The sequence below is a fragment of the Carassius auratus genome, chromosome 2 (assembly GCF_003368295.1).
Source record: "Carassius auratus strain Wakin chromosome 2, ASM336829v1, whole genome shotgun sequence".
Taxonomy (NCBI): Eukaryota; Metazoa; Chordata; class Actinopteri; order Cypriniformes; family Cyprinidae; genus Carassius; species Carassius auratus.
Genome location: NC_039244.1, coordinates 19,794,864 through 19,806,237, shown reverse-complemented (window position 1 = coordinate 19,806,237; position 11,374 = coordinate 19,794,864). Strand labels below are relative to the sequence as shown.

General features: G+C 39.4%; 1 protein-coding gene and 1 pseudogene across 1 annotated transcript; one reads left to right on the top strand and one right to left on the bottom strand.

The window, feature by feature from the left end:
- Positions 1-499: 499 nt before the first annotated feature.
- On the top strand, positions 500-1,432 carry LOC113119475 (probable G-protein coupled receptor 160; annotated as a pseudogene).
- Positions 1,433-3,812: 2,380 nt separating this feature from the next.
- LOC113119466 (ski-like protein) lies at positions 3,813-11,057 on the bottom strand. The gene is made up of 4 exons (XM_026288995.1): positions 10,901-11,057; positions 9,340-9,603; positions 8,267-8,488; positions 3,813-7,353 (listed from the first exon to the last, which is right to left on the bottom strand). The coding sequence occupies exons 1-4, from the start codon at positions 11,018-11,020 to the stop codon at positions 7,105-7,107; spliced, it is 855 nt and encodes a 284-aa protein (XP_026144780.1). The 5' UTR covers positions 11,021-11,057; the 3' UTR covers positions 3,813-7,104.
- Positions 11,058-11,374: the final 317 nt, after the last annotated feature.

The window sequence follows — 11,374 nt, the reverse complement described above, 5'->3', positions numbered from 1 at the left end:
TTAATAGTTTCTAATTTAAATTTTCTGATGAGTTAAATTTACACAGATGTGTAACTGAGACGATTACATAAGAATAGACCATGCTGTTCCAGTATGTATAAGCAAGGAATAAACAGGTGTGGTTTGCCACCTGTTGTTATGATTTATTCTTTCATCAGCGTTCAATATCAATAGCAGCTGCACTTCAGTCATTTCACTTTAATGTGCTGCTCGGGTTAACATATGTGTCTTCCAGCAACATGCTGTTTTTGTAAACAATGCAAGCAGCTACATTAATGGTATATTTAGATTTATTTTTACTCATGTCTGCCTAAACATAAAAGATCACAGACGTTGTTCTTCAGAAAGAAGCCAGTGCTCTCCTTTTTATTAACTGCAGTTCAGTAGTCTTTATCTCAGTAGGGTGTGTCTAATGACAGCAGATGTAAACTGTTTCAAATAGGAACTGCTGGCCAGCTACAAAACAGGCTGGTCTTTTGATTGTTGTGACTTCTGTAGCATGGAGACATCAATCCCTTCGCTTCTGCTGGTTCTGTGGTCGTGGTGCAGTGACACTATGTGCTCAGGAGTTTCTCAGGATTCTTCTGCATTTCATTGGCACTGATTGACAGTCTCTTGAGTTTTGTCCTCACGGCCATTTTCTATCTGGAAGACTTCAGCAGGTATTTCATGTGCCAGCTGGCTCAGATTACTTGTTTTATGTATGCCATGCTCCACTGACCAGTCTTCCTCCTTGTAGGACTAGATAACTTCTGGAAAATATCATCAAGCTCAACACACACATCCTGGAAACAAAAGCTGATTTACTGTGCTGGAGTGTGCCTCCTCTGGATTCTAGCAGCTTTGTACGTTTTCTCGGAGGCTGGTGTTGTTCTGTTGTTGGGAGCTGATGAGAAGCAGTAGTGCGAGCTGTTTAGTAGCCCGCAGAGTTCTCAGGTCCTCGCCGCGTTGCTGTTGACAGTCACCACCGTTATTATTTACTCATACGCTCGGCTTGAGAAATGGAGGGTGCAGGTGTTTCTGCATTTCACTCAACAAAGCTGTGTGGTTTGTTTAAGGCAGGCTATGTGTACGTTCCTCAAAACATGGGCTTCATTTCTCGTTGTGATGATTGTCTCACCGATGCTCCAGATAGAGATGCATGCGCACCTGCAGCTGAATGTCATCTGGTTGTGTTTCCTCAACAGCTTTTCCGTCGCTTTGGCTCTGTGCGGCCACTCTTTTGCATCGAGTTCCAAGAAAAGCAACACCATTACAGATGGTATTTGTTCCTGGTACTTTTGTTTTACACATGGTGCTGACGAGTGGAATTATGGACAACAATCCAGTGACCGCACTCAAGTTAAAACACTATACAAATCTGACCATGTTCAGCCTACCCTGGAGAAGGCTTTTTTTTAATTTGCTTTCTTGTTTGCATTAAAAAAGGAAAAAAATAAACACCTTTGGATTTGTAAATTGCAAATATTTGTTTTGCACAAATGATTTGGCTATTTACTAAGAGAAAAAAATGAATGCTATTGGACCAGCACCCTTTACCAGACTGATGTAAATTTCTGTGATTTCTGCTTCGAACGTATTGTTCTTTTCTGTCTGTATATAAATAAACCGAACCCATGAAAACTACAAGGAAGATATAAGTACAAATATAAGTAAGAATATTTACATATGAACTAATCTAACTGGTTTATTCACTCCCCGATATACTATTGCAGTTTAGGACTATTTACATAAGACAGCATTAGAGATAGATGATCCAAAATGAAAATTTGGTCAATATTTACTCAACCCTACGTCAATTTAAACTTGTATTTGTCTTTCTTGTAAAGAACACAAAATAAGATTTAACCCTTTAAAGATGTTAAATAATAGTCAAGAAACATTTTTATGGAGTTAAAAATAATAGTATAAAATAGTAAAAATTAATAGTTAATTGAAACTTTAGACAAAATTTTATGTATATATATATATATATATATATATATATATATATATATATATATATATATATATATATATATAAATATGTATATATATAGTGCCTATAAAAAGTATTCATACAAGCATTCATATTTTTCATTTGTTTTTTATTTTGCTGCCTAATGTTAATCTGCTTTAAATAACTTTTTTCCCACATCAAGCTACACTTACACCATATTGACAAAGCAAAAAACAGATTTGTGACAACTTTGCAAATGTGTTCAAATTCAAAAACTGAAACAAGTACCGTATTTGCCGGACTATAAGTCGCACTTTTTTTTTTCATAGTTTGGCTGGTCCTGCGATTTAAAGGTGCGACTTATTTATCTAAATTAATTTGACATGAACCGAGAGAAATTAACCAAGAGAAAACATTACCGTCTACAGCCACGAGAGGGCGCTCTATGCTGCTCACTGCTCCTGAAGCCTACCACTGAGCAGCATAGAGCGCCCTCTCGTGGCTGTGTAGACAGTAATGTTTTCTCTTGGTGCTTGGTTCTAAATAAATGCGACTTATAGTCCAGTGCGACTTATATATGTTTTTTTCCTCGTCATGACGTATTTTTGGACTGATGCGACTTATACTCAGGTGCGACTTCAGGTCTGAAAAATACAGTACTTGTTTTTTTGGTATGATGCAACAAGCTTTGCACATCTGCATTTGGCAATTATCTGCCATTTTTCTCCTCATCTCTTCACCTCTCAAGCTCTGTGAGCTTGGATGGGGACTGGCAGACATTTTCAGGTTTCTCCAGAAATATTGATTGAGTTCAAGCTTAGACTGTGGCTGGGTCTCTCAAGGACATTCACACAGTTGTCTATAAGCCACTCTCGCTGTATGCTTAGGATCATTGTCCTGTTGGAAGGTGAACCTTCTGCCCAGTGTGAGGTTCCGAATGCTCTGGACTGAATTGAATTGAATTGAATGTTTGTCCTTCTCTAACTTTCTCCCATCTGCATATATGATCATGGAGCTCAACTAGAGTGACCATAAGCTTCTTGGTCACCAGTCAAACTAAAGCCATTCTCCATCGATCGCTTAGTTTGGCCAGGAGGCCAGTTCTAGGAAGAGTTCTAGTGTTTCCAAACTTCTGCCATTATGGATAATTGACACCACATGCTTCTGTGAACCTTCAATGAAACAGAATTGTTTAAACTCTTCACCTGATGTGTATCTTGACACAATCCTGTCTCTTTAGCAGACGCCAAAGCGACTCAGTGCATTCAGTCTATTATTTTTATTTTTTTTGTACCGAACACAATGCTGAGCCACAGGAACTGACTGAACTCTACAGGCAGTTCTTTAGACCTCAGGGCTTGGTTTTTGCTCTGATGTGTGTTTGCAGCTGTGGGAACTTTTATGAAGAGGTGTGTGCCAACTGCTCAATACTTGGAGGCTTTTTACTTGCTTAAAAAAAAGTTTGAACTATCAATCAGATGACAGGGCTTACAGAAGATTGTGTAAGACAGGTTCCTCAGCAAAGATTTAATCATATCGATTATATATTGATAATGATTATTATATTGATAATGTAAATTCATTATATATGATACAGTATATAGGGTTAAAGAATCAATATATATATATATATATATATATATATATATATATATATATATATATATATATATATATATATATATATATATATATATATGACCACAATGGAGAAATAAAAGTCATACAGGAACAACATGAGGTTGAGTAAAAACTTTTTTTTTTTTTTTGTGAACGGTCCTTTTAAGCAAATTTAGTCTTTGTTTTACTTTAATCCATTTTGATGTCAAAGCAAATGTGGTTAAAATGCAAAAAGTACAATGACACAGCTGGGTTGACACTACAGAACTTTACTTGAATTGAATCCAAGTTCATTGTCTATACAAGATATATTTACAATGTCTGAAATAGGGGAAATAAACAAAACACTAGATACAACTGAGGTATTAGCTAAAAGCATGTACATGTATTTAACTCGTAAATTTCAATCGTGATAAACCGTTTGAGATCTGTCATCTGCTTTAGAAAACATCTTATCACAACATGAGGTAGGAGAGCAAAGTCTCATTTTCATGCAAGAGCAAAAAACCTCTCATCACACTGTAGGATTGGCAACATATTATGCAATGATACACACAAACACTGCATTTCATATCTCAGAATCGCAACTTAAAATATCTTTGCTGTTAACGAAAGTCAATTATGTTTCTATTACAGTGGTAAGTGTGTTCTCAAAAAAAAGCATCATATTTGATTAATTTTTTAAATTCTTATAAATTTTTTTAGAAGTAATTTCTCAGTTATACATTAGAAAAGGTGTGATCAAGATCACAGGGACACATGCTGTGCTGGAAGGTAGTTATTTGTATACTATGTGTAATTTTACCTTTAAAAAAAAAGTTTGTTTATATAATTGTAATTATCTTTTTTCCTTTGCCATTAATCAGCTCAAGGGAGCCACTGTATTCACTATCCCCTGTAAAATGGGATATTTCCCCTATAATGCAAAATACATGGTAGCTTTGCTGAAAAACTTTAGCATTAGATTGCTTTAAGGTACAGTTTTGCTCATCATATTATACCAGGTCTATACATACCAGATATTCAATATATTTCACATCTCTCGTATATGTACAACGTTATCTGTACTCATTTTCTTAACCCTGCAAAAGCCAAAATAGGTTTGTTGATTTTAAGAGTCTAAAAGAGTACAGTATTCCTATCCTCATAATTCAAATTTAACATGGCATTCTACATAGATTTACAGCGCCCCCCCCCGTGTACAAAATGCAATTTACACGTTTCATAGAATCATTACAAATGAAAAGGTATACTCTAGAAAGCTTCAGAAATACAATTTTAATACCCAAAACTATCAAAAACAGCATTGAAACCGGCTGCTACAGAGGTACTGTGGTGAAAACCTAATACTGATTGAAATTTGAAAATTGTAGTCGACACTGCAGTAATGCATTACAGTGCCAAAACAAATGCTACAATCTCTCAAAAGAACTACACATGAAATCAGCGCTGTATATTTAGATTTGTATTACAAAAAACAAAAACAAAGAAGCTCTTTTCAGTAAGCATGTCTCATTTGTCACTGACACACAGTCTCTCATATCAAAAGTTTATATATATAAATGGGGCAGAGGAAAATCTGAACAGTGAACACCACCAAAATAACAACAGGTTGTCAATCTCAGTGGGCTCCAATGAAATGTATGAGATGAGCCACTGAAGGGAAACACTGAGGCACGTTCTCGTCCTAGCATCATGCATCCCTACAAATCCTTACACACTTTGTTAACAACTACTCTTCAAATTTAAATTAGAGAGAAGAAAAAAGAGAGAGAGAAAAAAACAGAGCTTGGGCTATGCCCAGCTTTTTTAAATGTGATCAGTAACCTTGAAAGATTATTTATAAGAATTTAGTTAATATATTAATGACTACCATATGTACAAAGTATATATAAATCTTTATTAGTTTATACATTAATTTCTGAATAATTTCAAGAAAAAAAATGGCAAAGCACTCTTTAACAATATATCGTTTTGTTTTATGATTCTTCATAGCTAGATGTATTCACATAAGTCAGGGTGTTTCTTTACATTTTCCTCTTTTGCATCTAAGAGGTTTTGCACTGTACACTTTATCAGGTTTAGAAAACTGCTGTGACTTGGCTGACTTTGAATCTGATGAGTTGTGCACAGTGGAATGTTCTATATGAGATATGTAAATCATGAAAGCAGCCTAGATTTACATCCTATAAGAAAGAAAAACTGCTCTAGTGGCAAGAATGCTTTACTTCCTGTGTCCATCTTTCTTCATTCATCTAACAGTTGTGTAATAATGTATGAGAGGGCATCAGAGATTCAAAGAGAAACAAAGCGTGCCTCGTCATCCCTCAGTGACTGGGAGCTAACACGGCAGCATTAATTCCTTTAAGTCCCTCCCTTGGCCCCCTGTCTGTTCTTCTCTCGGTCAGACCTGTTTGTTCAGTCATGCAGAATAATGACACAGAGGAATGATCAAGGAGGTATATGAAAACATTTTCAGCTAAACATCCAAAAATTATAGGTAATTTATCAGCAGTTTTCTAATGGATAAAAAAAAAATCAGCTCTGGTTTATAGAAGGCTGTGACATACTTCAATACTTAGTTAACATCTTTAATTTCACTACTAATGGATCCATACAAAACTTACAAATGTAAGGTCGACAATGTGCTTAGTTTGAAAATAGGATATTGATCTTGCAATTTCTGAGAAACTGAAACCACTAATGTCTTATTGGTGCTACTGGTACTCTTTCGCTGCTTAGATAACCCTCTGAACATAAATTAAAGAGTGAGATGAACCTTTCCCTGTAGTTAAATAGGGGCCGAGTTTCATAGTGTTCTCCAGCAGGGGGCGAACGTGAGTCTTTGCTTACTGCATCATGCAGGAATGAACGAAGCTGTTTGTCATATACCAGCCTGCAGAGGATCAGTAGTGCAGACAGGAAACATATAATCAGCACCAGACTGAACAGACAAATGACAGGCAGGGAAAGAAAATGGAGGAAGAGGATTATGATCCGAGGGGGACCTCAGAAAGTTTCTGAATCTCTTGTATTAAGTATAATGTTTTTATAACTTTCTCCCATTTTTTCTGTAGGAAACAACGACACAAAATTAAAATAAAAAAGTAAACCGCCACATGGTTTCTTGCCGCCGCAGGGCAATGGCGTCTTGCTGTTTGGCATCCTGGGGCTCCGTAGTATTTTAGTGAGTGTCAGTTTCCTGTAACCAAAGGGCTGGGAGCGGGAAAAGCACTCGAGCACTATCCCAATGCAACAGGATTCAAGCGTCCTACAAAGAAATAACTCTACTGTCCCATCAGCCTCTCAGCACGACTATAAATTAAACATGTACATCCAAAAAAATGCTTAACGACTGGTCGAGGGCAGGGGTGACAAGAAAAGTATTTCTACATTAAACACAAACCTTACGTTTTTTTTTGTGGTGGTTTTACATAAAGGGGATGGGAGAGCGTCTCTTTTCTGCAGAGTGTTTGCCTGTGACTCTGCAGGGAGTGGGCGAGCGTGTTCCTGGGCTGCAGGCATGGAAGTGTGCGAGGAGGAGTTTATCTGGAGGATACCTCAGGGCACGGTGAAGAGAGGGAATGCTGGGATTGGGGGCTTGCGGAGGGGGTCGGGGGATGGGCAGGGCTACTACTGCGGCTCCCCTTTGTGCCAGACTGGGCCGTCTGCAGCTGAAGCTGCGAGATCATGAGCTCCAGCTTCTCTCTGGACTCCCGCTCTCTGCAGAGCTCCTCCTGCAGTTCCTGCCGCTCCGCCTCGGCACGCTCCAAACGGCAGCGAAGCTCACACAACTGTAGACAGAACGAGAGAGGAGTTACATATAGGAATACACAAAATATTCCATACATCACAATATGAGTATGAGTGACTTCTGCACTGCAGAGCAAATCTACAGTGCCATTTTTGAGAGCAGAATTATGCTGCTCATGCAGTGCATGTGCGTGTGATTTGAGCACTTAAAAGATCAGTTCATTGGATAGTGCGCACACACTGAACATGTCGATCCATACTCATGGGCAAGTGAGTATGCTGTCAAAGAACCGTTCTCAGTCAAAAAACCTCATAATCAATTCATTTTAACTCACCCACCAAACAAATAATAAGCTTTAAGAAAGAAATCAAGAAAAAAAAAAAACTAGAACGCAAGAAAGAAAAAATACTGTGAACTGCAAGTCTTCACTTTAGGAAAATGTTTTGAATGATTTGATATCTGATGCTGTGTTATTTTAGTAATATTTATATACTATTTTAGGCAGGGGTGCACATAAGTGGTCCGCAGGCCTTAACAAATCTTGAAATTACAAATATTAGATGCAAATGTTATTTAAATAGTCTTTTATTTAATTCTTATTTCTAATTTCACATTCTACAATTTTAATAGTTTAATGCATGCAATCATCATAATACCTTGATGTAATATTGATCATATTTAGAGGTCTGAATTGATTAGACATTAGATATGTGGAAAAAGTCTGAGCACCACTGCCCTAATTGATAGTTAAAATGCAGAAATCAGGAACACTGTGCAAATCAGTCACTGGCTCTCCATCTCAGTGTATTCTTGTTACTGAATCACTCCCACACACAGATGAGCCACGCTGATACATGCAGCATATTGCACTGGGTACAGGAATAATTCAGTTTATCATTGCATCATACGGTCATTCGGGCACACTCGGGCTCTGCTGTGGTCCATGCATGTACCTGTGCGTTGTACTGTGCCTCCTGCTCTTTGGGTTGACAGGCGCAGCTCTGCTGTCTGAGCTGCTCCAGTCGGTGTTCCAGCTGTCTCTGCTCCTGCCGCACCTCCCCCAGTCTCTGAGCATGCTCAGTGTGCACCGCCTCCAGCTCGTTCTGCAGCTCCAGCTGCTCCGCAGACAACTCCCTCAGCCTGGCTGCCTCGCCCCCGCGCACAGCCTCCAGCTCCTACACACACATCAAGACATGCATCAAACAATGTATAGCAAAGGTTGAGAGTTTGTAGTGGACGAGTCAGGGGTGATAAAGCTCAACTGGAACATACTCCATTCTGTTCCAACTTTACACTCATTATAACAAGGTCTCTCTCTTTTCACAGAACCACAAGAGCTTCTCAGATACACAACTAGTCCATCTCCCTGGCTCTGTTCCGATCTCTAGTGAGCTGCCTATTTAGAGGAACAAAATCAAAATCGCACTGCGTTTTAAAATACCAGTTAAGGCCAAAATCTCAGACATAAATCTCACGTATCATTCCGCGGATAAGGCAATCCCAGATGCAATACAAAAAACTTAATCATGTTCATCCTAAATGGCAGCAGGAAATGCTTATTATAAATATGCACAGATGCATAAATATGTGCATATTTAATGTATAGATAAAAATCGAATTAAAAATGGACTATTTCATTGATTATGAGTGTTTGCTATTCATTCTATGTTTTCAGCTTTTCGACTTGGGTAACATGCCATTTTTAATTTCACATGACAAATTAAAGGCAAAGGGGTTCCAAACTAGGCTATGCAAAGGTGCTCGGGGGTTATTTTCTTAAAAAAAATTCTTTTAGGTGTGCCAACCTTAGTGTATGAAGGCAGGATATAATTGATTTATTTAAATGTTTAAATGACATTAACTTTTTTTTTATATTATTACTATAATTCTGCCTCAAGCATTAATGAGTTATTCATGCTTCCTTAGAAGCCTATGTAGACACCAGACAGTTGGGCAGCTCATTATGGTTGGGAACAGAGCCTCTGTGACTCAGGAAGGGATGATTTGTCTAATCTGAATGTCTCACCATCTCCAGTTGCAGCTGTTTCTGAAGCGTGGAATTCAGCTTTTCTTGCTGCCGCCGGTACATCTGCACAATCTCTAGCATGATCCTGTCCTTGTCATCCTCAGCTCCACTGTCTTTGCCCTCCATGGGAATGGGGGCGTGCTGCTTGCCGCCTGGGGCTAGTCTCCATGGCGACTGACGGAGAAGGTCGGCGGCGCTCGTTCGCTTCGCCTGCGTGGTGGGATTTGGCCTCCTCTGCAATGGAGGAATGAGATCCGGGAAGATCTGAGGGAAGAGAAGAAAGAGTTAACCACACTCATCTGATCACACACACACACACACACACACACACACCTTATCTGTCATGTGCTGAAAGTCTATGTGACTAATTGTCTGTGGGTGCCTTTCTTTGAAGGGGCAGCGTAGAAAGGGAAGAGCTGGAAGCATCACAGAAATGTGAGGCATGTGGAGAGAGGAGAATTTCTCAATCTTAAGTTATTTTTTACGCTGCTATGGTGCTACACACGCTCTACATACAAACCACAGCAGCCTAACATGTATGCTTAGATGAGCAATACGGGAGTCTAAAGGGACGAGAGAGAGAGAGCGTGTAAGAGAGATACAGCTTCGTTTGAATGTAGGACAGGCAGACTGCAGGTCTGACACTGCAGAGCCGAAGAACAGCCTCGCAATGCTGCTAGCCTCTACTGTGACGAAGACCTGTCTGTCACTCAGAAGAATGAGTCAAACGAGAGATGGAAGGGACACAAGGGAGCCAGGATGGAGAATGGGAACATGGAAGAAGAGAGACAAGAGACCAGGGGAGTCTGGAGTATGAGTGTATGTAAAGAAAGAGAGGACAAATTGAGAATAAAGTGAGGGGTAAGTCAAGATGGAGAATGGGTATACTGAAAAAAGAGAGCGAGATTGAAAAAGAAGAGGAAGAAGGAAGAGAGACAGAGGGCACCTAGAAGATAGTGGTACAAGAAAAAAGAGAACTGAAGAATGAAAGATGAGAGATGGAAGGAGCCAGAATGGAGGAATGTGTATAGGGAAGAAAAAGAAATAGACTGAGGAAAAGAGACAGAAGAGATAGAAAAGGGGAGCCAGGATGGAGAATGGGTAAGAAGAAGGAAAAAGGATGAGGAAGAAAGTGATAAGCACAGAGTGAGGTAAGCAGTGGGCCAGAGGGGGTTGGAAAGAGGATCAAAAAGTGAAAAAAAGGATGAGTAAGGCATAGAGAAAAAGGAAAAAGAGAGAGAGAGACAGGCAGAAGGAGGAGGGGAGGAAATGTGTCGTGCTGCGGTGGAGACTGGAGACCCCTCCCCAGCACTCTCCAGTGATATGACACTCACAGGGACAGCGGCTTCTGTTCATTCTCTCTCTCTTCACTGCCAACTATAAAATGTGAGTAGTATAAATCATTAGCGAGACACTCTCAGCAGCCCCTCACCCTTTAAGTGGGTCAACCACATGCATGTCCATAAACTTCTGACCTTTAATGGCACATCATTCTAGCATGTCTTGTGCCATGTACGTACATTTGTTTACAAGGATAACTAAATAGTGCCGGGGTACAAACCTGTGGTGGGCTGGTTATCGTGGACGAGTGTTCTCCTGCTGTAGTGCTGTTTGAGCAGGGCCCCAGAACCTCATGGCTCACCTCCCCCTCCTTCCGCAGGGATACGTTAGGAGCCACCATCTTATCGTACGTGTACAGGTAGTAACTGCAAGCATGACAAACACCCTCAGGCCAGTGCACATACAACGCTGGAACTACAAACTTCAACATTATCATGAGAATTGATGTCTCAGAGACTTTCACACGTACAGCTGAGCAGGTAATGATGCACTACAGATCTAATCGCAATAATCAGATCACACTGGGATAAAGTAACATTTAAAAACATCAAAATAAACGCTCTAGATGAAGTGTGGAAATGCAATTCAAATGCAATCCTTGAGGTCAAGTGCTATTATTCTCTTATGAGGTTTGCGAATATAAATCTTCTAAAAAGAGGAGTAGTACAAATGTGATTGACAAGGCATTGCTATA

Excerpts from the sequence above, each read along its gene's own strand:
- LOC113119466 (XM_026288995.1), bottom strand. The coding sequence starts at position 11,020 with ATGGTGGCTCCTAACGTATCCCTGCGGAAGGAGGGGGAGGTGAGCCAT. Across the intron at positions 9,604-10,900 it reads CGATAACCAGCCCACCACAG|ATCTTCCCGGATCTCATTCC; the intron begins GTTTGTACCCCG and ends CTCTTCCCTCAG. Across the intron at positions 8,489-9,339 it reads AACAGCTGCAACTGGAGATG|GAGCTGGAGGCTGTGCGCGG; the intron begins GTGAGACATTCA and ends ATGTGTGTGTAG.